Genomic DNA, 27,131 nt, shown 5'->3' on the forward strand with positions numbered 1-27,131 from the left:
TTAAATTTAAAAAGTTTAAAAGACAGGAAAGGTTTTAGCGGCGTTGCCTGTTCCATATTCAATAACATTGGTGAGCGTAAGGGCTAAACCATTTAATAACACTTGGAAATCTATTCCGATTTCACGCAAAACTTGTTTTCCTTTTGACTCAAACTGTAAAAATGTGCTGTAGTAAAGATTTGTGAAGTAATCGAAACATTTTGGATTAATATTTTTACTGCTCACATGTTTATGTGCACTTAGTAATCAGTGTTTTGTTTTGTTGTTTTCGTTTTAAGTACGACACGCGTCTTATTCAGATGAAGAAATGGAGCAACTTCGAAGTACCGTTCAACGTCTCATAGCCGACAATGAACAGAAAAACCATCAAATTAGCAGTCTTCGCAATGCATTAGACGAACAACTGCGAACCAGGGTTAGATTTTTGATCTAGACCGAAATTCCGCTTAGAAAATCATTGTTTTCAGTCCCATCGGGATGGGTATTATCCGGTGTCTCGGTGGAATGAGCAACCTCCTTATGACCTTAACACTCAAATACGGTTGTTATTGTTGGTGAGCAAATTTTATTGTGACGTAAAGTCTTTGTTCCATTAGATTTTATTGCTTTTGGTAGCTCCGCTCATTTCTTCTATCCTGTTTTTTGTTTAGGTAGGCAATTGCCTACTCAAATGAATTGTCTGAGTTCAAAGAAAAATCGATCATCGATCGATCGAAACGATCATTAATTTCTTACGTATATTTCCACTAGCCCAGACGTAATCCCACAGCGACATCATGCGGGTCATTCCTAAAACTTTGAGTGAAGGAGTTGTCCAGTTTGAACCCTGATTTAGTATTATGGTGGAAGTCAGGAAGTAACATTTGCTTCGTTTTTTTAAAAGTTGTTTTTTTTGAATTACCGCAAGCTATACCTTACTTTGAGTTCAGGAAGAGCCGCTAGAACCTATGACCCACTCCACTTCGTTTCCACTTCGCTTGTGCTCCTCAACCCATCATAGAGATGCCATTCAGGTGTATTGTTAAGTACTTTATGGCTACGGAAAATGGTGTAGAATACTTGGTTACAGCCTTCCTCGTCTTTCACTTCTTCGCGTTCCACTGTCTCTTCGTACCACAGTTTGCTGCAAACTGGCAACGGCCATTTGTACCCAAGCATTGTTGGCACGAGAAGTGAACAAAGGTTCGTTTACAGCCTATCCACATATCTTACAACTTCGCATCTTATGTTGTTTAGTCATATGAGCTGTAAGATAGGAAAGTTGAAAACAATGAAAATAGTTTTACTAAAGAGAAGTGCATTAGTAACCAGAAATGCTCAACGAATATTCTGGTTCAGGTAATGGCGGAGAGAGCAATGTTAATAGCAATTGTAATAGTTAATAGTAAATTGCAGAGAGAGCCCAATAGAGCAATGCAAATTAGCTTACAGGCGGCATCACCTTTTTAAAATAATGACTTTGAAAACAAATGCAGAGGTTTGAAACGGGAATCATGTAAAGTTTTGTCTCGATTTGTCAGTGTGTCGTAGCATTGATGAAGTGACTAGTGAGCCTTAAGTCAACTCTTCTGCATCAAACAAAAAACACTGCAAAAAAAGAAGGATTTTCGTATTTTCATATGATTATTTCGCATTTTAGACTCTTGTCTGTTTCTGTTTTTCCTTCCACTGAGAACATTTAAATTTGTTTTCCATCTTTCCAGTTTCATCATTCCTAGGTCCTTAATAATCGCTGACCAAGATAACTCCAGTAGCATCAAAATTTTATGTCTATTTAGTTGTGCTACAGCCAGAAATCAATCGACCTACGGGTTTTTTTTATTGTCGTTTAGGATGAGAAACTTGTTCTGTATAGCTTTACTTTGCATTCTTAGGACCAATAGCATTTCCGAAAAACCGAAGATTTTCTTTTTCGCTTCTCCAATTTTTGGTTTATTTCATGCATTTTTTGTGTTCTTGTCTCGGATTTTTTTCTTATTTCGCTGTTTTAAAATTATGTTTAGATTATGGGGTGGGTGTAGCGCCGTTGGTTAGAGATGAGATGTCTGCACGATCGGAGGTTCGAATTTGCCCTAGTGCAAACCAAGTCTTTCATCTCTCAGGATCGATAAATTGATACCATACTTCTCTGGGAGGATAAGAACACTGATTTGACACACTGGCTACCCCCTACAAGTCATTGTATAACTCAGTTACACGTTCGTAAACCTCAAACTATTCTGAATTGAAGTAAACATGGTGGCGTATCCCGAGCGGATTGATTAACGCCAGACGTTTCATCCTTATCCTTTATGGCTAGAACATTCTTAGTGCGGCACATGTCAAACGGAATCCAAAATCCATCCTGTGAGGAATCTATTAAGAAATGAGACAAGTCGAATTAGCTAAAATGTTTAACGTCTCCAGAGCAACTATCTCCCCTTTTCTCTAAGAATGTATAAACACATGGTGTAATTGGCGCAACGTCGTCATATCAAAAGCGAGGCCGAATGGTTACTCGAGTTAACGATAGAGACATTCTTCGAATGAGTCGTGCTTATCCTATTCTCACTGTCTCCGATTTTCAAATTAAATTGGCCGTCGCCAGTGAAAAGATTTTATCAATTTGAAGTTCGAAGACGAATACAAGTAGCCAGTCTCAATGGAAGGCCTGCGAAGATAGGCGAAGAAAGCGATCATATCAGAGAAGAATCGTGTTACGCATGTCAAGTGAGCTGAGGACCATACTGGTTGGACTCGCCAGCAGTGGAATAATGTTTTATTTTCTGAGGAGTCCACGTTTAACTCGATTAAGTGATAGCATTAAGTATATCAGGCGTCCATTTAGAAAAACTCGATCATATGTATCAACTACCCACTGCAAAGCATGGTGGAGGAAATATCATGCTTTGGGGTTGCTTCAGTAACCATGGAATCGGACCTTCTTGAATATTTGTATAAATACATAGATATGTATACATGTATAGTATAGAGCATAGATGTATAGATATAGGATCGAGATGTATAGATGTATAGATGTGTAGATAGATTGATATGTATATTGCTCTTCAATCCATTGGCAGAGGATTTGTCTTTCCGCAAGATAATCATTCGAAGCACATGTTTGGCCACATTCGTTACTGGTTCAACCGGCATATATCGGTAACTCGTGAGTCATTCGGCTTCACACTGGATTTGGCGCTCCTCCAGTTACTCCATATGCTTATGTTTTCTTCAGAAAAACGTAGATAGTCGCTGTGGAAACGTTAAACAGTTCTGCTAATTTGGCTTGTCTCATTCCTTGATCGATTCCTCGTAGAGTGGATTTTTGATTTTCATCTGACCTGCGGCTTGCTCCAAATGTAGTCACAGCCTAAATTCGGTAAGAAAAGTAGCCAAACAAAAAATCCTGGAGAATAACACAAAAAATAAACGAAATAAACTTGAAATTAAAAAAGGTAAAAAGAGATAATTTTCAGTTTTTCGGAAATAATACTAATCCTAAAAAGTAAAGTCAACCTACTTTTCAAAATAAGATGTGTGTTAATACTCAAGAGTAGCGTCAGGAAGCAGTGAGAAAGGCAGATGGCCAACGTAATCAGATTGGCACGACAACCTCAAACAGTCGAATCATGAGATAGGTGGAGCTCAGTTGACACCCTATCCGGGTCCAAATCATCAGAATTGCTCACCGGCATCAGAGAGTATGGTCAGGAAATTGAAGAGCAGATATAGTGAGACGGGATCAGTATGAATGAAACTGGTTTGCTTGCGCTAAGAAATAGGAGCACAGACATATTTTCAGTGCTGTCTGACGAATAAATGGTATAAATTGGAGAAACTCGGATGCTGTGAGATGATTCCGTATTGCTGTAATAGTGCGTTCTTGAACTTACGCCTTCGTGTTTCTGCTTCCACTTTACTTCCTAATCATTCTAGTTAACAATTTTCACTGAAGTAGTGGACACACTAGAGCACACCTGTATAAGTGGTAGCTAGCTACTTGTACTATGTTTATGATGTTTCACATAATCGTGATTTAGCACTGGTTGTAAAACGGAAAAATTCGGCAATAACGGGTTCAGGGCTAATACTTGGTCAAAAAGGGAAAGTTCTTCCATCTTGGAACTCACCCTGATTATTTGTTCTACCCTGGACGGGGGGCGGTCGTTAGGTACCCACAGCCCATTATTGCAGCGGAAGTGCCTACAGAAGAGGTTGTCGGTAGCCTAGAGCCGGCATACCTTAGGCTAGCTGCGATCATTAAGCCACGCTTACCCATCATCATGTCACTGAGGTCGTGCGCTGTGTTTATACCGCGATTACGTGATAGAGTTGGCTTCTAGGAGAGTTCAAAGAAGAAAAGGTAACAACGTAGTAACGAAGGAAGTGAAAAAACGAACGTTAAAAAACGAAAATTCTGAAAATGAAGCGAAAACATATTTCTTCAGGAAGAAAGCTACATCAAAGAACATTAAGGTGACAACGCTTCAAAATTCTGAGCTTTGTAATGGTTATTGCGTAACAGCTGTGGTAGTCGGAAATTTTGTGATACGTTCAGTCAAGTCGTCATCGTATTGATTGCGGCTCCGAAACAGAACAAAATCTGACATTTTCTAATGTTGAAATAGAATTTTTTTTTCAAGCTACCTTCTATATGTCTTTCTCTTCTTCTTTCTTTCGAAATTTCTCTCCTTTTTTGAGAACCTTCTTGACGGAATCCAAAGTGATGCGTTTGTTAAAATGCGAATCCTCCAGTCAAGCGCGGAACTCTTTGAACCTAAAATGCACTACATATAATGGTACATTCGAAAACATTTTCAATTCCTCACGCTTTGCTTAAATTTTGAGTTAGATCTATTTTTGCATTTCAAATTTTGAACTGGATATGTGTCTGCATTGTGGGCAAACTTGAATTCATCAAGCAACAACTGTCTGAGTTTCCTGCTTTGACAGCACTTATAAGGATTCTCTGAAATCCAACAAAATGAGGTCGTACAAAATATGTTGGTATTAATTGATAGATAATTTCATTTTATCTTCCTGAGAATTAAGATTTGTTTATAGATCTTTAGATTTGTTTATTTTATACAAGTAAAACACACTATTATTTTCTATTTCTGGCACTTCGTGTGCAATCGTTCTATATATCACAATAAACGTAAACAATAGATACTCAGCACAAAAGCAATGGCAGAGATAGCGTGTCCCTGCGAGGCATGTTTCGCCCTTTGGCAGACAATGAGGGATGTCGACGGACTACGTGAAGTGTAGGGCATAAGACGAACGCAGCGCAAAGTTCTGTTGATGGCATTAACTGCTACGCGGTGCAATGAACGATCGCCGTTGACAGTCATCTGCCCCAAGGATAAGTTGTCGCAGGAGCTGTGGGTACCTAACGATACGCACCTTTTATGGGACGTCTACCGCAAAATGGCTGCGGGGATAGACGCCGGCTTGCAGTGAGAAAATTTATTTATTATTATTTACAACCCCGTTATTTGCAACCCTTTTTGTCAGCGTTGTGAGTGCGATATTTTTAATGCGGTTTTTGTTTCGGTTTCTTTTCAGCAAAACAGATCTTAGTAAAGTCTGTTCAACTATCTCGGCTTATTCATATACCTGACTCATATTCTATTTGCATTGATTAAAAAAGAATTACATGGCTAGAGCCACTCCACTGGGAAGGCGAAGTCCTGGGAAACACTAATATTCCTCAAACCTAAGCGTACACATATGTTAGGATTGTGATTTCAGTTATCGATCCCCTTCATCACCGGCTGCACGTCAACTTGCTGCTGAACTTGACGAATTGCGTCGAATAAGCAATGAACCACACGGAAATCAGCCACACTCTTCCACAAGTTTGCCGCGTAGGATGGGAAACAAGGTAACCCCAACGTCTGGAAAAATTCAAGCTATATTTCAATGGATCTATTTGAAATTTCAACATTGGTCATTTGTGTTAAAGGGTCCTTCTGTTTTGGAAAGATTCCATCATTGTAAAATGTGGAAAAAGAGTTTTTGTCTAAGCAGTGCTTATCCTAAGATATGAAGCAAATAAGCTGCCCGCCTGCCTGACATCTGATGCGAATTCCCGTGTATGCGTGCGTAACGAAACCTTAGTTAATGAGTTGTCTATCACACATACACCGAATATGAACGATTTCTGGAGTTGAAAATGTCGATTTTTTAGTTTTATTAATTTTCAGCTCTCTTCCTAGGTTTAGTGAAACGTTCCTCCATACACTGATTGCGATATGCTGGTTATTTCAAGCGAAATGTCGTTCTTATTTATCTGTTGCTTTTTTTGGAACGCAGCGAAATTCCAACTACATGGGCTCTCGCATGCACTGATCACGAATATTATAATTATCTCTTACGAAGGTATTTTATACGTAGCACAAGCACCATAATAAGTGTGGGATACCATCATTAACCGAACATACTATGTAGTCGACTGTATATAATAAAAGACTAACGTACTCATGTCAGACCTCTGTATGCTGTAGAAAAAAAGCCGCTTTAAATTTCGAATTCTTGATTTGAAACTAATTCCATGCTTAATATCGCTTGGTTGTCTTTGATAGAAAGGCGAGAAAATCAGTAGAAACTTTCAAGATGGAGAAACTGTCAAGAGGTAACCGTATGATGTGCCGCCGCGTATACAGGAGGCTAATAAGCGTCGTTAATTGCACTGCGCGTCTCTTGATACCGTCATAATCGCTACAGTAGCCTGATTGCTCCTCTTGAGGTACGTCTCCGTGACGCCCCGCCCACGCAACCCTCCCCACCCATTTCGCCGCGTCTGCTGCTTTTATGATTCGCTTTTAGAATCGAACGAAAAGGAAAGTACCTGGTATTAGATTTTGTTTGAGACTCTATATGAAATGTGCTTGTAAGTTAAATTAAAAAGAAGGAAAGAATGAAAGAGTTTTGTATAACTGATATGCCATTTAGAAATGCGAGTGAAAATGAAATTATCCTCTTTTACTTGTCAGGTGGAAACCACTTATACATCTCTGGGAATGCAAGAGATGTTTCAAAGATTGTCCCACTGATCGGTGTAGTGCTATTTCTTTAAAACTTTTTTTTTGCTTTCTAGGAATTTATTTTTCCTTATCTAGCTGGGTAGAACTGGCATCGAACGACTAACGAGGCGCGAATAATGCCTCGCAAACATACATCGTACCTAAAGGTATATCTCGAAAATACAAAGGTCTCTGTTCCGCGCTAATACACCTTACCTGTCATATTGATTTTATGCAAAGAATAGATAGAAATGAAGCGATAAAACGCTGTTGAAAGAAGTTGAAGAACAATACAAAGTTTTATTGTTTAAACCTACAAGCAAGTATTAAAATATTTGACTTACGCTCTATATAAACATTATATCTATGTAAAATTTCGAAAAGGTAAAATGTAGAAAGGAGTTTGAAGAATGTATACAAAGTATTAAACACATAAAGTTGCTGTACATATAGCTGCTGCAGTTGAAAGCTGAACACGAATTCGTTGAATGGCATCGTGGCAAACACATACTTATGCACTGCGAGTTTATATAGAAGAGTTAGTGCGTAAAATGTGTGAAGTTATGAGATGTGTGAAAATGTATGCATGTTATTCTTTTCCGTGCAGCATCTTTTTGAGATAATCTTTACTTATGTGAAGTTACATTGGATAGAAGGATCAACTTCTCCTTCATTTCCAATAGTATGCGCTTATTTTACTATATCCGTACACCAGAATTTGCTGCGTCAATTCGTTTTTCACTCCCCTCCCTCCAGAACTCGCAGTATCCAACGCTTCGTCGCGACGCGAAGGTCGGGTCGGTATTGATTAGAAAGGAATAGGGAGGCGGAGTATAGGTGATTTCAGGCGGTCGTGGAGAATGTCTAGCTGGTGGAGTGGTAGCCGTAATTACGCGGAGGCGGGCGAAGGAGGACAGGAGCGGGTACCGCTTGTCGCACACCCGCCAGGATGTAATGAGGCGGTCTCAGCACTGTCAGTGCAGTGCTCTGTCAATGAGATGTAGGGAGTATGAACCTTTGAATTGCGTCGACAATGGAACGAGGAAGCGAGAGGAAATGGAGGGATCTCAAATGCAGTGAGGCAAAGTCGGAGAGAAAGCGCCTTTTGCGTCTGTTTTGCTCAGATTTCTCCCATCTTACCTTGCGATGTCCATGAACAATACCCATGCGCGATGCGCATTCTGCCTGACTTTGTCTCTAACCATGAGCGGTAAGGTGTTGAATAGCTAGGTGTTTACGGACGAACTCTTTCTTCAGAGTCCTACTGCTACAGTGATCAACACCGTTTGCAGAGAGAAGCTTCAGTTACATTGTTATAGTCGTTTGCCTTATAAAAATAAATTGCAAACTAAAAAAGAGACGCCATGATGAAAACTCTTTCGCTCTTAAATACACCAGCGCCTGCGTGAAATGTAACACTTTAGACAAGCTTTTGACCTAAAGTGGCGGTTACAAACAACGTTCTGGGGTTGATAATGATGTGATCTGGATTGAATTACTATCCTGAACCATTGAACTACAATACTCTTTCTTATATCTGCGAAAAATCATGCGAGATTATCTGCGAAAAATTTGATATCATATGTGGACTATTTTGGGCTCATCTACCAGCACTGTTTTGTTATATCTTGGGTATACTTTACTTAGAGAGATTTTCAACGTTAAAAAAATCGGACGTTGCACCAGCTAGCACTTGCTACTTCTAACATTGAATGGACAAATAATTTAGAAGAAAAACCATATACGTGCCACTGCGGCTGTGCAAAGCCATAGCACGAGAGTACTGTGGAAGATTTTCTAATGGTTATTCTCTGCTTTACTCTGTTTCCTCAGCATACGCGTATAACGGGTCGAAAGGAGCGTAGCAGTTGAAATCGAGGGGTCCTTCGCTAGCACCATTCATCGCTGCAGTCAAGCTAACGAAGGTCCCACTTCGATTAAAACCGCTAACCGCGCCGCTGTGAGCGCAAACGCAACTGCACCGACCTCTAGGTTCTTTTGACCCAACTGTACTATATGTGTCATTGAAACGCAATCATTCTAAACAGATAACAGTGGTGGTCTCATTACTACTTCACAAACTGTCGGTTTTACTGCGCGAAAAACACTTGGGCCTGCAGATTAAAGGCAATGTATCAGGAAACTAATTTAGATAAGAAGCATACGGGAAAATGTAGAGTTCTGGGTGTTGATTACGAACATGAGCTTGATTCCCAATTCTCAATTCCCCCTAATGCTCCTAAAAAAACTGCGTTTGTTCGTGCGAGGTACGTTAGATTGCCTCTCTCTTGTGCACGCTATGTTTTTGTGGAAAATAGAAATCCCAACATTTTATGCTGTCATTAATCATTAGTCATTATTATGGTTTATGCTGTCATTAACCAATTGACGACAGCGCACGTTTTTGCGTGTCTGGCACGTGAGACAGGCACGTTTTAGCACGCCGTGCTACCGCGGCTCAACGTTGGGCTGCGCTGTCCCACGATTACCACTTTTTTCCTGTAAACAAATTTTTGCATTTTTACATGATTTAACTTTCTTTTTTTGCTGAGTGCGTTGCTATATGACTTTTTCTACTCTCATTCGTTCTGATTATATGCAACTGATTGAGTTTTAGGAGCCAAAGATGGACGAACTTGAGTTAGACGATTTGGAGAGCAGTTTTGAAAGATTACTGGTTGAATCTGATGAAGACATAATGGAAGCTGCAGAAAATGATTCTGTCTTCGATGATGCGTTAGTACTGTCCGCGGATAAGGATTCTGATACAGAAAGTGATGAGACATTGTCGCTGTCAGATAGTGAGAGTCAAGACGAATGGTCAAGCGACGCGGAAGCTCACGATGACTGGGAATTTTCTCAACAACTTGGTTCACACGACCAGTTATTCAGTTATCACAAAGCAATCGACTTTTACCAACTATGTTTGAACAGGGAAATATTGTCACTAATTGTCGCAGAAACAAATAAGCAGGGCAAGGCAGGATATCCTAAATTTCGTGACACGAATGCCGCAGAAATCAAAAAATTCATTGGATTATGTATACAAATGGGAGTAGAGTAGATGCCTAGGCTAAGAGATTACTGGAGTTCCAGACCTGCAATTGGTGTGCATTCCATTGCTGGAAAAGTAATGCCAAGGAATCGTTTTGAGCAGCTACTGAGTTATCTTCACTTTGCCGATAATACTCACTTTGATGGTAACAGGCTTTATAAGATAAAGACTTTCTTAAAACTGTTCAATGCAAGTTGTGAGAAAGTATACAGACCTGAAAAAGAAATTTGCATTGATGAATCATTAGTGCCATTCCGAGGCAGAATCGTATTTAGACAATACATCCCTTCTAAGAGGCGCAAATATGGGATCAAGCTTTTCAAGCTATGTTGTAAAGGCGGCTACACATGGAAAACTAAGATCCACTCAGGAAGACAACCTTCAAGGAAGGATCCTGTAGCAGTATGTGGTTATGGAACTAATGGAAGATCTCTTGGATCAAAGAAGACATCTCTGTACCGATATTTGGTATTCGAGCATTATGTTGGCCAACAACTTATTAGAACGCGGAACTCATTTGTTAGGAACTTTGGGAAAAAACCGGAAAGGAATATCAAAAAAGTCAGGGTTAAAAAATTAAAAAGAGGGCACATTTATTACCAGCAAAGTCACAACGGAATATTGGTTCTAAAGTGAAATGACAAGCGCGACTTGTTCATGATCTCTACAATGCACCATGGGTCTACTAACTCAAATGGCAAACCACAAGTCGTCGAAGACTACAACAAAGTCATGGGATTTGTGGACCAGAGTGGCCAAATGTTTGCTTACATTCCTTTTGTGAGGAAAACTACGAAATGGTATCTCAGAATTTTTTCCATCTGATGACGCAAAGCAGTGGTAAATCCCTGGAAGTTACACAATGATGTTGTTGAGAAAATAAAGATGAATGACTTCAAAATGAGTATTGTAGAGTCGCTACTGGAAAGTGAACGAGTTTACACACCAACGAGCCATAGTTTGGAAGAAGTGGCCGGGCGCAAAGCAGTAGTTCGGAAAAGGTGTGCTGGCTGTTATAAACAACTACCTCGAGGCCACCATACGTGCTTATGCTTCGTGCAATACAAGGCGCGTCAGTACAAAGTGCAGCAAAAGTAAACACCGTAAAATTGTACGTGGTGGTCTTTTGCGGTACCAAGTCTAGCTAATGAGGCTCTGACGAAGGCGATAACGCCGAAACGTTAGTTGTTATTTAATAAACACGATCAATACCAATCTTGGCTACAGCTCAAGAAGATGTAAGCACCATTTTTCAATTGAATGTTTCCAAAGAATTCATAGAAAGTGTGACTTGCAATGTAATGTGTGAATTTTTTAGTTGTTTTCAGTAAATAGAAACGTTTTTCCTGACCCATGTTGTATGTAATATAATTTGAAGATAATAGACCAATTAAACGCAAAAAAAAACTTCCTAAAACATTGCGAAATCATGAAAAATAACTGTTGGAATGGGTGCGGCTCAACGTTGAGCCGCGCTGACGTCAAAAGGTTAAACGGTAGTCAAGGCTTAATTAGCAGTGCATATCTTGTTTTTGACGCTATAGTGTGCGTTGTCAAGAGGTTTAAAGACGATATAGCACTGTTTATATAATGTATACTATACAGTATACTTTATATACTATACTCAATTCAATTTTTGTACACCGATTTTTATATACTCAATTTGTATGCCATAGGAAATATTGCGATGATATTAGGTTCTTCTAAAAATAGTTCTGATTGAACGTAAAATAATTTCGCCACAAGCAGGAGTGAATTGATCTTTACGTTTTAAATTTGAGTACATATAACTTGAAATTTGGAGCTTTGACTTATTATACTCATTTTTTGGAGTTTTTATCTTTCGTTAAAGCGAATTTGTTATGGTCAATGAGGTACGGTGCTACAACGTTTTTTCGCACTAAGGGATACCTTGCGGTGTATAAAATAATTTTAAGAAATTACATCGTTTTTTCATGCATTTGTATGGCCATAATATACACTTTTGATTGTGACTGGCACAAATATATTGTGAGAGGTAGCTATTTCTGGGCAATTTGCTCGCATCAGTTATTTATTTTAGGCGTCATCTACGCTAGCGCTCCCAACGAAAAAACACTCATTGACATCTGGAACATCAGCCGGTTAGCGCACATCTTTACGAATTACACAAAATCTGTTGTTTAGTAGCTATATTTTAGCAAAAATACGTTTTGTTGTAGTTGAGTCGGATGATGAGGTTGCTCGAGGAGTTGTGAGAAATACGGTAGCATCTTCTCGTAACAGTTCCGATGCTAAGCCAGTGAAGAGAGATAGGATGCGGTCTTCGCTGAGAAACCTCTTTAGTAAGCTGACACGAAGTACTTCACAAGAACAAACTAGCTCCGTATTCGGGAGGAAGAATGCAGCACGGTACGAACGAAATTGTTGCTAATACCACCAATGTTTCGGAGATATGAAATTTTTTGCAATTTATTTGTATAGTTCATCGTCTTCTGCTCGCCATCCGGCGAGTGCTTTATCAGGTGGAGCGGAGCTTTTCCCTTCGCTTTCACGGTTCGTTGACTGGAAATCCGAGAAGTTGGCAGATTGGATAGGAAAAGTGGGATTTGCACAATATGTGCCTGAAATTGCAAAAAATGTCCGATCAGGGCAACATTTGCTTAACATGAACAGTCGCGAATATGAATCTGTATGTTTTCACTGTCTATGTTTCTTGATCGAGATCAAGATGAAAGCATGTAATTGCAGATTCTCGGCATGAAGAGTGCACTACACAGAAAGCGGTTAAACCTTCTGCTACGGAGGATTGAAGGTGACGTCGCCGGCCCTGCACGTAGCTGGGATGTGCAGCAGGTAAAAAAGTGTTCTTATCAAAGCGAGAAAGTTCGACCTTCTTTGAATCTTGGCGTAGAGATTGCAACTTGTCGATTGTCGAATTGAAGAAAGAGCCAAGATTGTTAACAAGTTTTATTATGGGCGACGTTTCGCCGTCGTCGCCTTCGTCAGAGCGTGGAAACTCAGATCATTTGTAATATACTATCTCAAATGCCTCATCCAAAACAAGTCATCATTCCCTAAGCTGCAGCATCCAAAACCGAAATCAAAAGAGCCCAAATCGTTGTGCTCACCTAAGTTGCTATGATATTAGCGGACCTCTGCGTATAAGATCACTCCGCTAATACTAATTGTGAGCCGCATATGACTGCGTAGAGCAAAACCCCATCCACAGAGATCTTGATGCAGAGCCAGCTCGTTGGTCATGACTGTGCACTCCTCCATTCTGTTCATTTTTGGACTTTTAGCGCCTATCCAAAACGCCTCCAAAGTTCCGCGAGCCACAATTTCGGCTTCGTACGATAGGATTGTTGCAGCTATGCAGAAGGGAGCATTTTCATGACATTTTCTGCGATGAGTTTCGAGAGGAGTTGCTGCGTTTGAACGTTTCATCCCACCTAGATGTTCTTTATTATGAATACAAAGAGGTCGCCCTGTTTTACCAATATTTTGTTAGCCATATGTTTTGCAAATTACATTAAATAAATACACCAGAAACCACGCAGTTACCTGCCTTACCGAATGGGCATAACGTTTAGGGTCAGGCAAATGCGATCGTACATTCTGTTCAGGATTAACTGCTCCTTAAGATTTATGGGAGGCAGTTCCACAACTCTCACTTGCTCAACAAGATTATACCTAACCAGATTGGCCCTTATTGCCTTATTTAGGTCGTCGCCTATTAAAGGTAGACAGAAATTGATTTTTATTTAGTCATCCGCTGTTGCATAATCTCGCTGCGCAATAAAACCTGGCCTCCGCAGTACATCAGCAATGTAATCATTAGAAGTCGCGACTCCCTGCGCTAGGTTAACCGCACTGATCCTCTCCTGTCTACAATCTGGTTAGGTGTGGTCTTTTTGACCAAGTGATAGTTGTGGAAATATCTCCCACAAGTCTCGAGGAGCAGTTAATCCTGAACTGAATGAACGATCGCATTTGCATGACTTGAAACTTTGTAATAAAGTGTCGGTAAGGCAGGCGACTGCATGGTTTCTGGGGTTATTTATTTAATTTAATTTGCAAAACATATGACGAACAATATATTGGCAAAACAGGGCGGTCTCTTTGTGTTTATATTAAAGGACATCTAGGTGGAATGAAACGTTCAAACGTAGCAACCCCTCTGGGAGCTCATCGCAGAAAATGCAGTGAAAATGCTCCTTTCTGACAGCTGCCTCAATCCTATCGTACGAACCCGAAATTGTGGCTCGCGGAGCTTTGGAAGCGTTTTGGATAAGCACTAAAAGTCCAAAAATGAACAGAAGGGAGGAGTGCACAGCCGTGACCAACGAGCTGACTCTGTATCAAGATCTCTGTGGATGGGGTTTTGCTCTACGCAGTCATATACGGCTCGCAATTAGTATTAGCGGAGCGATCTTATACGCGGAGGTCCGCTAATATCACGGCAACTTAGGTGAGCACAACGATTTGGGCTCTTTTGATTTCGGTTTTGGATGTTGCATCTTAGGGAATGATGACTTGTTTTGGATGAGGCATTTGAGATAGTATATTACAAGTGATCTGAGTTTCCACTCTGACGAAGGCGACGACGCTGAAACGTCGCCCATAATAAAGTTTGTTAACAATCTTGGCTCTTGCTTCAATTCGACAATCGACAATTGTTTATTATGTTTTTCTTCGCTGCCTGCCATAAACCACTTCAGACGCAGAAATGGCTTGAAGATATCGGCCTTCCACAGTACAAGGATGTTTTCTCCGAAAATTTGGTTGATGGATTGATGCTACTTTCCTTGAATGCGGCAGACCTCGTCGAGGTAAGCATTTAGTATGCACAAAATGTGCATTTGTAGGAGGTGCTCAAGTGCTCATGTTCGTAGTCTATTTTTTAAAGTACATCTAACTAAATGGTGAAAGATCACCTGTCCCTTCTGTCCTCCAGTTTATCATCGAACTGCTCATGCGGTCCCCAGAAATACCTTATTTGTTCCGTCCAAATGCGAACTTTTTTCACTGTTTTCTCCTCTCTCGAGGAACACTAGTGTCATAGTTTGATCCGAAGGGTTTCGTACTAAATCTGATCACCGGGTCGGCAGTTTTCTTCCTATGTTCCCTTCCCAATCTCATATTCATTTCTCTAGGAAGAAATGCAAGGCTGGAGCATTCGGATATATTCGTTCTATTGGGCTGAATAATATATCAGAGTCACATTCATTTTCTATGTATATTATCGTTTCCAAAAGTTACAGCAGTGTACCGATTTATCCACGAGTGCTGATGCTCCTGTTATAGGAGCGTTATCACCAGCGAAACTGAGGTGTAACTGTCGGTGATCAGTTTTCGCTCGCATGTCAAATGGATAAAAGATAAGGTATCAATCCACATGGGATGCGCCAACCCCCTCTTTTTTAGCGTTCTCGAGAGTGAGGCTGGATATTCTAGGGAGATGACCCTGTTCTACACATCGATAAATATGTGGAATAGGAAGGTTCTGGTCGTGACTACGTCAAATACCTTTGTGCAGTGGGTAGAGACGCTTAAGTTAACGAAATTTTAGTTTGGTCGCATCTCATTTAAAGGCATTCTCTGAATCCGTTGAAGTGGGACTCTGCACTGTATTGTGCTGTCGCCACAACTGATTGGGCTTAAAAACAATGTCCATTTGGTAAATCGTACTGGCTTTTTCTCGAAACCCTTCTCGGTATAATGTTTTTTCAAGACCCCTAGTACGAGTTCTTAAAAGAATTCCCAGTGGGAAGAGAGTTAACAAATTGAACGATAGTTGCCGATGTCAGACTCATCTTCCTTTTTACACATCAGTGTGTTTTGATTGGTCTTTCACTAATTAAGAACTTTGAAATAAGACAACGCGTGAACGAGCATGCCATGGTGTTAATGACGATTGGTAGTAGACTCTTCAAATGATTGGATTTGATCCTTCCTCGACTAGCTGCCACTGTTTATCAATGGCATGGCGGGCTTCATAAAGAGAGATATCTGCACTGACATTTGTAAACAGTGCAAAGGAGGACAAATCTGGAGAAATGTCGCACTGACTTCGCGAATATAGTGTTTTGCCAACAGCTGGTTAAACAAAGACGAGGTTCGAACCTTTCCTCGTCGTGAAGTACAAGTGATTACGAAGATTCCTAGCCAAACCTTTTCTCTGTGGCAGCTCTCTTGGCAAGTCCAAACATTGCCAGTAGTGAAGTACCACCTCGCATCCTCCTTTCGGCAGCACAGTTTGCACTCGGTTATATGCCTGTGTTCTGTTGGATGATTAGGGACATGTGGGGGTGGCTTTCAAGGAGAGGAGAGTATTCATGGGCTTCTCCATCCTCCACACGATCCAGTGCTTGTCCTTCGTCTTATACTTAGCGTTATCTCTACAGGAGTCGCTAGCACTCATTTCCTCTTAACAACCCCACCTAAAACCGATGTTCTCCCCATCTTTTCTTTCATCTTCTCTGCAGAGCTCGAAAATTGAAGTGACTTTTTAACTGGTTAATGCCTCGGATCCAGGCTATCAGTTCCCGGAGAGTATGTTGTCCCATTAGGACACTAATGAGACGGAAATTCGCAAATGATGATGGCCTTATCACTTAGTTTTTAGAACTCCTTTTTTCGAGGTCTCATCAGACAAAACCTAATATCGATGATGTTCCCGATTTCATTGTAGTGCTCTGCACCGACCAGGTAATATAGTACAGTCAAAACGACGTCTCGGATTACCTATAGTCAGTTCACAACGACCCGATGCACGTTGTCATTGTGTAAGAGGCTACACTCGAAGCGGCGCGGTGGAGAAAGCGGTTGGAATCGAGGAAGGACCATCGCGAACTGCAGTGAAGAATGGTGTTAGCAGTGGTCTTCTCTCGATCCTCACCGCTATGCTCCACTGCACCGCTTCGAGCGCAGCCACTTATGCAACTGCTCCGTGTTTCACGTTGCTCTGACCGTACGATACTTACCATCGAGGTACAAGTAGAGTCAATATCTCGTGAGTTGACGTGCGGCAGGGAGCAGTTACTTATTGGCTTTACTGGCAGCCAGAGGTACTTTAAATTTTCGAACTGAAACAATTATGCAGTTACACTTTTCCGTGTAAATGAACGCTGTCCAATTCTTGATAACTCCTTCTTCATCTTGATACCCGATCTTTCTTCGAAGTGATATGAGGGATTAAGAAAACGAAAAACTGGTCGAAAGTATCGGTTTTTGAATACGTTTTTCAAAGCTTTGAAGAATAATTAGTGCGAAGAGGAGAGTTCAAGTCGGTTATAAAAGTGTGCCCGGCCTTTTTGACTTCCGAACCGAAATTGCTGTGAGGGCCATTTCATGTTCCTTCTTTGTGTGTTTTGAGCTCGACTTAAACGTGCTGGAAAAGGGTCGAGCAGATTTCTGTAAAGTTTACAACTTCAGAACAAACTATCCAGTATTTATTTTGAAAAGGTTTTTTAAAGGTGATCACTACACAATTTCAGATGCGGGTGGTTAATGCTCACCATTTTATGTGTATATCAAGAAGCATTCAGTACATGAAGATGGTAGACTTCAAACATGACCGTATGATTCGAAAATTTAATGAAGTGATTAATTGATTCATCCTATTCGGTCGCATTGATGAGTGAACTGACAGTTTTAGTCTATGATTTCGAGTTATCCGCGACCTGAAGCTGTAGTAAACTGGACGCATTCTGCAACATGTGAATGGCTTCAGAAAATCGATCTTGATGAATTCACACCCAACCTTCTCTGCGCTGGAACACCAGGAGCCCTTATGGTTAGTACACCTTTATTGACAGAGTTCTATTGTTTTCGTGTTTTTGAAAAAAAAAAATCTCATGCGAGTCAGGTGTATGAACCCACTTTCACTGCGGAAACACTGGCGGAAATTCTGCAAATGCCTCCACACAAAACTCTACTGAGAAGGCACCTTACAACACATTTCAACCAGCTGTTAGGGCAGAAAATCGTGGCCGAAAAGAGAGATTTTCTTGCCACAGGCACTCATCCACAGCTTTTACCTGGTGTACGAATAAAGGTGGGTGTTTTAAAAAAGTCTATGAAAAGGCAAAATTTTTTGAAGGTATTGTTATGCTAACGTCATAGGATAGATGTTCTCTTCCAAACGAAATCGTTAGGCAACCTCTTGCATTTTGCATCATGTTTTATTGTCATTATTCAATCTTTACAAGCATCTTAGAATCCCAAGAAATCATATTCGGCAGTAATTCGGTCGAAACCAACTGTTAACCTAGGTCTTGGGCTAGATAACTATCAGACTGCTAGATCCACCGCGATGTGACTTATGTGCAACTGTAGTAAACTTTTTATAACTGCAAAATTTCGTCTAAGTTGTAAATCAAAGATTATTCTTCATTGGTCTACGAGGTGTCGCGATTAGTGACGTGTCTTTTCCAAAGCATATGAGATACGAAGTGGCATTGCTATACTAAGATATTCAGTGAGTGTTGAGATGTGTTGCACGTGTGAACCCACTGTGCACGAAACGGAACACACTTCACCATAAATTGCAACTTCCTAATTCATTTAAACCCGACGTTTATATGTCAGAGATATTTCATATTACCTGTGTCCTGATTTTCAATTAGGATTCTGCAAATTCTAATTCCTTAATTCTTATTAACCTTACGGTTGCAGTCATTTTGAAACCTGGTTCATTGGAAGATGAAGCGATCCAGAAAAAAAAACAACGTCACCCTCGACATTTTTTTAGGAAAAATGGTGCAACGAATAATAATACCTAAGAGGAATACATCTTCTCACTTCTTAACGTTTGCCTCTTTACTTCCGCCGAATATTAGTTAGACAGTAGTGTAGAATCATGTATAATTCGGAATTTTTTGATGGGAAGTTTTTTTTTAAAATCTTTTCATTTTAAAAATAACAAGAAACACTGCAAAAAAACACTGCTAGGTGAAGTCAATAAACAGAAAGTCGCTCTCATTCTCTTGAAGAAAATAGGGTTTCTTTTTTAGTGCCTGCCGAAATCCTCCAGCCAACTGATGCACTCAGTTTGAAAGTTTGGAAAAGCAGCATGTTACTATCGAAAATTCCTATTCCGAGTAACGATTATGTTCACATAAATGCGATGTCAAGAAGTGAGGGGGAGGGTTGGGGAGGAGAGAAGAGGGAAGGGAGTGGGAGCTGATTATGTGCATGTAGCCCTATTTACTACTTACTATCCCTTAACCTGATGGCGGCGATCATTTGTCCGCCATATAGAGAACGTTTGTTATGTTTCGAGTGAAATGATATCTAAACCTGCAGGTAACATAGGTCACATCACAGCATTCAAATCGCAGTTTAAAGATGGATATACTACGAAATTTCCAGATCTCGATCGATCTCATTTGTGATGTCATTTCTGGTTGAACTTGGAACTTTGTCGGTAGTTAGGGACTACTTATTACTGCTGAGTTTTTGCGAACAACGTCACTTTTCGATTTCCAAGCGTTGACTAACAATTGTTACCGCTTATTTTAAAGTAAATGTCAACTTTTATTCCAGATTCTGAAGAAGGGACTCTCAATACCGCGCAAGAAGACGAAAACGGAGTTTTATCTGGAACCAGACGAGTTATTATGTCCTCCCATTCTTAAGTTAAAGTATCCAACTATGTCCCAGTCAGATATCTTTACATAGACATCGCGCAGGTTTTCAAATGAAGCCAAAATAGTCGGAGCGAAAACAGAAGACAACAATGATTTGAATCATCACATCCAATGCTTCAGAATTTTATGTCACTTTCGCATCCTAAATTTTCCATTTTATTAGGGAATTTCTGATTGTACAATTACTGGTTTGCTTCTGTAATGGTGTTTATAAATTCTAAATTATGTGATATAATTGTGCGTACGTACATATATTGTGTGTTTGACGGCATTGACAAGATATTCGTAAATGCAGTGTGCAGCAAAAGAACAGCTTCATTTTCAGAAAAAAAGAACTCAAAATTTCAGTTGTTTGCTGCGTTTAAATCACTACTATGGCACTCATGAATATTGAAAAACCGACGGTAAATGGTAGTCATCTTCGACCACCGTCTCTCTTACTTGTATAATTCCGGTTTTCAAAAAGAGGAATCTAGTTATGAATGACCTGTTCTGAAATTCCTATTTTGTGGAAATATAAGAGCAAGCGACAGTGGTTGTCTGAACCGATGGTGATTAAGGTTGTTGACTGCCGCAACCTTAATCACCATCGGTTTTTCACTGTTCATGCATAGTATCATGATCATCATGTACGATAACAGGCTTAGTCCGTGTGTTGTGAGTGTGTCGAGAAACTCCAAAAAATTCCAAAATAAGATGGGTCCCACGGTGCAGCATTTCTGAGATAGTGTCAAAGACCTATATAATGAGGTGCGACGATTCTCATAGCGTCGGATTGGTGCTCCAGCGTCAAAAAGATCTAAAATGAGATGTCATGGTTTCCGCGGTGTCCTATTGGTGCGCAAGCAACGGCGTCGAAAACCTATGAAATCGGGTGCGCCGGTGTTTAATAGCCATAAAATGGGGAACCCCGGCTTCGGAAACCTAGAAAATGGGGAGCGCCGGCATCGAACACCTAAAAAAAAAAGGAAGCGCTGCCTTTGGAGAGCTAGAAAAAGGGGAGCGCCGCCCTCGGGACCTAAAAATGGGTTTCGGCTCCCTCGGAGAGCTAGAAAAAGGAGAGCGCCGCCCTAGGAGAGCTAGAAAATGGAGTTCGCCGCCCTCGGAGGGCTAGAAAATGGGGTTCGCCGCCCTCGGAGAGCTAGGAAATGGAGTTCGCCGCCCTAGAATACCAAGAAAATGGGGAGCGCCGCCCTAGGAGAGCTAGAAAAAGGGGAGCGCCGCCCTAGGAGAGCTAGAAAAAGGGGAGCGCCGCCCTCGGGACCTAAAAATGGGTTTCGGCTCCCTCGGAGACCTAGAAAATGGAGTTCGCCGCCCTAGGAGAGCTAGAAAAAGGGGAGCGCCGCCTTAGGAGAGCAAGAAAAAGGGGAGCGCCGCCCTAGGAGAGCTAGAAAAAGGGGGGCGCCGCCCTAGGAGAGCTAGAAAAAGGGGAGCGCCGCCCTCGGGACCTAAAAATGGGTTTCGGCTCCCTCGGAGAGCTAGAAAAAGGAGAGCGCCGCCCTAGGAGAGCTAGAAAAAGGGGGCCCTCGGGAGCAAAAAATGCCGCCGCCCTTCGGAGAGCTAGAAAAATTGGAGCGCCGCCCTAGGAGAGCTAGAAAAAGGGGAGCGCCGCCCTCAGGAGAGCTAGAAAAATGGGTTCGCCGCCCTAGGAGAGCTAGAAAAGGGGAGCGCCGCCCCTAGGAGAGCTAGAAAAAGGGGAGCGCCGCCCTAGGAGAGCTAGAAAAAGGGGAGCGCCGCCCTCGGGACCTAAAAATGGGTTTCGGCTCCCTCGGAGAGCTAGAAAAAGGAGAGCGCCGCCCTAGGAGAGCTAGAAAAAGGGGAGCGCCGCCCTAGGAGAGCTAGAAAAAGGGGAGCGCCGCCCTCGGGACCTAAAAATGGGTTTCGGCTCCCTCGGAGAGCTAGAAAAAGGAGAGCGCCGCCCTAGGAGAGCTAGAAAAAGGAGAGCGCCGCCCTCGGGACCTAAAAATGGGTTTCGGCTCCCTCGGAGAGCTAGAAAAAGGAGAGCGCCGCCCTAGGAGAGCTAGAAAAAGGGGAGCGCCGCCCTCGGGACCTAAAAATGGGTTTCGGCTCCCTCGGAGAGCTAGAAAAAGGGGAGCGCCGCCCTAGGAGAGCTAGAAAAAGGGGAGCGCCGCCCTAGGAGAGCTAGAAAAAGGGGAGCGCCGCCCTCGGAGAGCTAGAAAATGGGGAGCGCCGCCCTAGGGACCTAAAAATGGGTTTCGGCTCCCTCGGAGAGCTCGAAAAAGGAGAGCGCCGCCCTAGGAGAGCTAGAAAATGGGGAGCGCCGCCCTAGAGCGCCGCCCTCGGGACCTAAAAATGGGTTTCGGCTCCCTAGGAGAGCTAGAAAAAGGGGTTCACCGCCCTCGGAGAGCTAGAAAAAGGGGAGCGCCGCCCTAGGAGAGCTAGAAAAAGGGGATCGCCGCCCTAGGAGAGCTAGAAAAAGGGGAGCGCCGCCCTCGGGACCTAAAAATGGGTTTCGGCTCCCTCGGAGAGCTAGAAAAAGGGGAGCGCCGCCCTAGGAGAGCTAGAAAATGGAGTTCGCCGCCCTAGAATACCAAGAAAATGGGGAGCGCCGCCCTCAGAGAGCTAGAAAATGGGGAGCGCCGCCCTCGGAGAGCTAGAAAATGGGGAGCGCCGCCCTAGGAGAGCTAGAAAAAGGGGAGCGCCGCCCTCGGGACCTAAAAATGGGTTTCGGCTCCCTCGGAGAGCTAGAAAAAGGAGAGCGCCGCCCTCGGGACCTAAAAATGGGTTTCGGCTCCCTCGGAGAGCTAGAAAAAGGAGAGCGCCGCCCTAGGAGAGCTAGAAAAAGGGGAGCGCCGCCCTCGGAGACCTAGAAAATGGAGCTCGCCGCAATAGTAGAGCTAGAGAAAGGGGAGCGCCTCCCTCGGGACCTAAAAATGGGTTTCGGCTCCCTCGGAGAGCTAGAAAAAGGAGAGCGCCGCCCTAGGAGAGCTAGAAAAAGGGGAGCGCCGCCCTCGGGACCTAAAAATGGGTTTCGGCTCCCTCGGAGAGCTAGAAAAAGGAGAGCGCCGCCCTAGGAGAGCTAGAAAAAGGGGAGCGCCGCCCTAGGAGAGCTAGAAAAAGGGGAGCGCCGCCCTCGGAGAGCTAGAAAATGGAGTTCGCCGCCCTAGGAGAGCTAGAAAAAGGGGAGCGCCGCCCTCGGGACCTAAAATTGGGTTTCGGCTCCCTCGGAGAGCTAGAAGAAGGAGAGCGCCGCCCTAGGAGAGCCAGAAAAAGGGGAGCGCCGCCCTAGGAGAGCTAGAAAAAGGGGAGCGCCGCCCTCGGAGAGCTAGAAAATGGGGAGCGCCGCCCTAGGAGAGCTAGAAAATGGGGAGCGCCGCCCTAGGAGAGCTAGAAAAAGGGGAGCGCCGCCCTCGGAGAGCTAGAAAATGGGGTTCGCCGCCCTCGGAGAGCTAGGAAATGGGGAGCGCCGCCCTAGGAGAGCTAGAGAAAGGGGAGCGCCGCCCTCGGGACCTAAAAATGGGTTTCGGCTCCCTAGGAGAGCAAGAAAAAGGAGAGCGCCGCCCTCGGAGAGCTAGAAAAAGGAGAGCGCCGCCCTAGGAGAGCTAGAAAAAGGGGAGCGCCGCCCTAGGAGAGCTAGAAAAAGGGGAGCGCCGCCCTAGGAGAGCTAGAAAATGGAGTTCGCCGCCCTAGGAGAGCTAGAAAAAGGGGAGCGCCGCCCTCGGGACCTAAAAATGGGTTTCGGCTCCCTCGGAGAGCTAGAAAAAGGAGAGCGCCGCCCTAGGAGAGCTAGAAAAAGGGGTTCACCGCCCTCGGAGAGCTAGGAAAAGGGGAGCGCCGCCCTAGGAGAGCTAGAAAAAGGGGAGCGCCGCCCTCGGAGAGCTAGGAAATGGGGAGCGCCGCCCTCGGATAGCTAGAAAATGGAGTTCGCCGCCCTAGGAGAGCTAGAGAAAGGAGAGCGCCGCCCTCGGGACCCAAAAATGGGTTTCGGCTCCCTCGGAGAGCTAGAAAAAGGAGAGCGCCGCCCTAGGAGAGCTAGAAAAAGGGGAGCGCCGCCCTCGGAGAGCTAGAAAAAGGGGTTCGCCGCCCTAGGAGAGCTAGAAAAAGGGGAGCGCCGCCCTAGAAAAGGGGAGCTAGGAAAAAAATGGAGTTCGCCGCCCTCGGAGGGCTAGAAAAAGGGGAGCGCCGCCCTAGGAGAGCTAGAAAAAGGGGTTCACCGCCCTCGGAGAGCTAGAAAAAGGAGAGCGCCGCCCTAGGAGAGCTAGAAAAAGGGGAGCGCCGCCCTCGGAGAGCTAGAAAAAGGGGAGCGCCGCCCTCGGAGAGCTAGAAAATGGAGTTCGCCGCCCTAGGAGAGCTAGAAAAAGGGGAGCGCCGCCCTCGGGACCTAAAAATGGGTTTCGGCTCCCTAGGAGAGCTAGAAAAAGGGGAGCGCCGCCCTAGGAGAGCTAGAAAAAGGGGAGCGCCGCCCTCGGGACCTAAAAATGGGTTTCGGCTCCCTCGGAGAGCTAGAAAAAGGAGAGCGCCGCCCTAGGAGAGCTAGAAAATGGGGAGCGCCGCCCTAGAATACCAAGAAAATGGGGAGCGCCGCCCTAGGAGAGCTAGAAAAAGGGGAGCGCCGCCCTCGGAGAGCTAGAAAAAGGGGAGCGCCGCCCTCGGAGAGCTAGAAAAAGGGGTTCGCCGCCCTAGGAGAGCTAGAAAAAGGGGAGCGCCGCCCTAGGAGAGCTAGAAAAAGGGGAGCGCCGCCCTAGTAGAGCTAGAGAAAGGGGAGCGCCTCCCTCGGGACCTAAAAATGGGTTTCGGCTCCCTCGGAGAGCTAGAAAAAGGAGAGCGCCGCCCTAGGAGAGCTAGAAAAAGGGGAGCGCCGCCCTCGGAGAGCTAGAAAATGGGGTTCGCCGCCCTCGGAGAGCTAGAAAAAGGGGAGCGCCGCCCTAGGAGAGCTAGAAAAAGGGGAGCGCCGCCCTCGGAGAGCTAGAAAAAGGGGAGCGCCGCCCTAGGAGAGCTAGAAAAAGGGGAGCGCCGCCCTCGGGACCTAAAAATGGGTTTCGGCTCCCTCGGAGAGCTAGAAAAAGGAGAGCGCCGCCCTAGGAGAGCTAGAAAAAGGGGAGCGCCGCCCTCGGGACCTAAAAATGGGTTTCGGCTCCCTAGGAGAGCTAGAAAAAGGGGAGCGCCGCCCTCGGAGGGCTAGAAAAAGGGGAGCGCCGCCCTCGGAGAGCTAGAAAATGGGTTCGCCAAGCCTAGAAAAGGGGAGCGCCGCCCTCGGGACCTAAAAATGGGTTTCGGCTCCCTCGGAGAGCTAGAAAAAGGAGAGCGCCGCCCTAGGAGAGCTAGAAAAAGGGGTGCGCCGCCCTCGGAGAGCTAGAAAAAGGGAGCGCCGCCCTAGGAGAGCTAGAAAAAGGGGAGCGCCGCCCTCGGGACCTAAAAATGGGTTTCGGCTCCCTCGGAGAGCTAGAAAAAGGAGAGCGCCGCCCTAGGAGAGCTAGAAAAAGGGGAGCGCCGCCCTCGGGAGAGCTAGAAAATGGGGTGCGCCGCCCTCGGAGAGCTAGAAAAAGGGGAGCGCCGCCCTAGGAGAGCTAGAAAAAGGGGAGCGCCGCCCTCGGAGAGCTAGAAAAAGGGGAGCGCCGCCCTCGGAGAGCTAGAAAAAGGGGAGCGCCGCCCTAGGAGAGCTAGAAAAAGGGGAGCGCCGCCCTCGGGACCTAAAAATGGGTTTCGGCTCCCTCGGAGAGCTATAAAATGGAGTTCGCCGCCCTCGGAGGGCTAGAAAAAGGGGAGCGCCGCCCCAGGAGAGCTAGAAGAAGGGGTTCACCGCCCTCGGAGAGCTAGAAAATGGAGTTCGCCGCCCTAGGAGAGCTAGAAAAAGGGGAGCGCCGCCCTCGGATAGCTAGAAAATGGAGTTCGCCGCCCTAGGAGAGCTAGAAAAAGGGGAGCGCCGCCCTAGGAGAGCTAGAAAAAGGGGAGCGCCGCCCTCGGGACCTAAAAATGGGTTTCGGCTCCCTAGGAGAGCTAGAAAAAGGAGAGCGCCGCCCTAGGAGAGCTAGAAAAAGGGGAGCGCCGCCCTCGGAGAGCTAGAAAATGGGGAGCGCCGCCCTAGGAGAGCTAGAAAAAGGGGAGCGCCGCCCTCGGAGAGCTAGAAAATGGGGTTCGCCGCCCTCGGAGAGCTAGAAAAAGGGGAGCGCCGCCCTAGGAGAGCTAGAAAAAGGGGAGCGCCGCCCTAGGAGAGCTAGAAAAAGGGGAGCGCCGCCCTCGGAGAGCTAGAAAAAGGGGAGCGCCGCCCTCGGAGAGCTAGAAAATGGGTTTCGGCTCCCTCGGAGAGCTAGAAAAAGGAGAGCGCCGCCCTAGGAGAGCTAGAAAAAGGGGAGAGCCGCCCTCGGGACCTAAAAATGGGTTTCGGCTCCCTAGGAGAGCTAGAAAAAGGGGAGCGCCGCCCTCGGGACCTAAAAATGGGTTTCGGCTCCCTCGGAGAGCTAGAAAAAGGAGAGCGCCGCCCTAGGAGAGCTAGAAAATGGAGTTCGCCGCCCTAGAATAAAAAATGGGTTTCGCCGCCCTATTAGAGCTAGAAAAAGGGGTTCACCGCCCTCGGAGAGCTAGGAAAAGGGGAGCGCCGCCCTAGGAGAGCTAGAAAATGGAGTTCGCCGCCCTAGGAGAGCTAGAAAAAGGGGAGCGCCGCCCTCGGAGAGCTAGAAAATGGGGAGCGCCGCCCTAGTAGAGCTAGAAAAAGGGGAGCGCCGCCCTAGGAGAGCTAGAAAAAGGGGAGCGCCGCCCTCGGAGAGCTAGAAAAGGGGAGCGCCGCCCTAGGAGAGCTAGAAAAAGGGGAGCGCCGCCCTCGGGACCTAAAAATGGGTTTCGGCTCCCTCGGAGAGCTAGAAAAAGGAGAGCGCCGCCCTAGGAGAGCTAGAAAAAGGGGAGCGCCGCCCTCGGAGAGCTAGAAAATGGAGTTCGCCGCCCTAGGAGAGCTAGAAAAAGGGGAGCGCCGCCCTAGGAGAGCTAGAAAAAGGGGAGCGCCGCCCTCGGGACCTAAAAATGGGTTTCGGCTCCCTCGGAGAGCAGCCTAGGAGACAAAAAAGGAGCGCCGCCCTAGGAGAGCTAGAAAAAGGGGTTCACCGCCCTCGGAGAGCTAGAAAAAGGGGAGCGCCGCCCTAAAAATGGGTTTCGGCTCCCTCGGAGAGCTAGAAAAAGGAGAGCGCCGCCCTAGGAGAGCTAGAAAAAGGGGAGAGCCGCCCTCGGGACCTAAAAATGGGTTTCGGCTCCCTCGGAGAGCTAGAAAAAGGAGAGCGCCGCCCTAGGAGAGCTAGAAAAAGGGGAGCGCCGCCCTCGGAGAGCTAGAAAAAGGGGAGCGCCGCCCTAGGAGAGCTAGAAAAAGGGGAGCGCCGCCCTCGGAGAGCTAGAAAATGGGGAGCGCCGCCCTCGGAGAGCTAGAAAATGAGGAACGCCGCCCTAGTAGAGCTAGAAAAAGGGGAGCGCCGCCCTCGGGACCTA

At 45.0% G+C, this 27,131-nt stretch overlaps 1 protein-coding gene across 3 annotated transcripts in view; it reads left to right on the forward strand.

The window, feature by feature from the left end:
* Positions 1-19,731, forward strand: part of RB195_025236 (uncharacterized protein) — a gene marked incomplete at both ends in the record, with an annotated part of 38,274 nt that extends 18,543 nt beyond the window's left edge. For all 3 annotated transcript variants that reach the window (XM_064213289.1, XM_064213288.1, XM_064213290.1), the window contains 14 exons: positions 300-415; positions 468-554; positions 930-1,013; positions 1,070-1,182; positions 5,737-5,869; positions 12,128-12,188; positions 12,267-12,456; positions 12,529-12,736; positions 12,796-12,900; positions 14,769-14,879; positions 17,547-17,651; positions 17,708-17,845; positions 17,918-18,106; positions 19,597-19,731. In XM_064213289.1, coding sequence (XP_064069169.1) covers positions 300-415; positions 468-554; positions 930-1,013; positions 1,070-1,182; positions 5,737-5,869; positions 12,128-12,188; positions 12,267-12,456; positions 12,529-12,736; positions 12,796-12,900; positions 14,769-14,879; positions 17,547-17,651; positions 17,708-17,845; positions 17,918-18,106; positions 19,597-19,731 — 1,775 coding nt within the window. The remainder of the gene's footprint in view (positions 1-299; positions 416-467; positions 555-929; positions 1,014-1,069; positions 1,183-5,736; positions 5,870-12,127; positions 12,189-12,266; positions 12,457-12,528; positions 12,737-12,795; positions 12,901-14,768; positions 14,880-17,546; positions 17,652-17,707; positions 17,846-17,917; positions 18,107-19,596) is intronic.
* Positions 19,732-27,131: the final 7,400 nt, after the last annotated feature.

Source organism: Necator americanus, chromosome X (assembly GCF_031761385.1).
Source record: "Necator americanus strain Aroian chromosome X, whole genome shotgun sequence".
Lineage (NCBI taxonomy): Eukaryota > Metazoa > Nematoda > Chromadorea > Rhabditida > Ancylostomatidae > Necator > Necator americanus.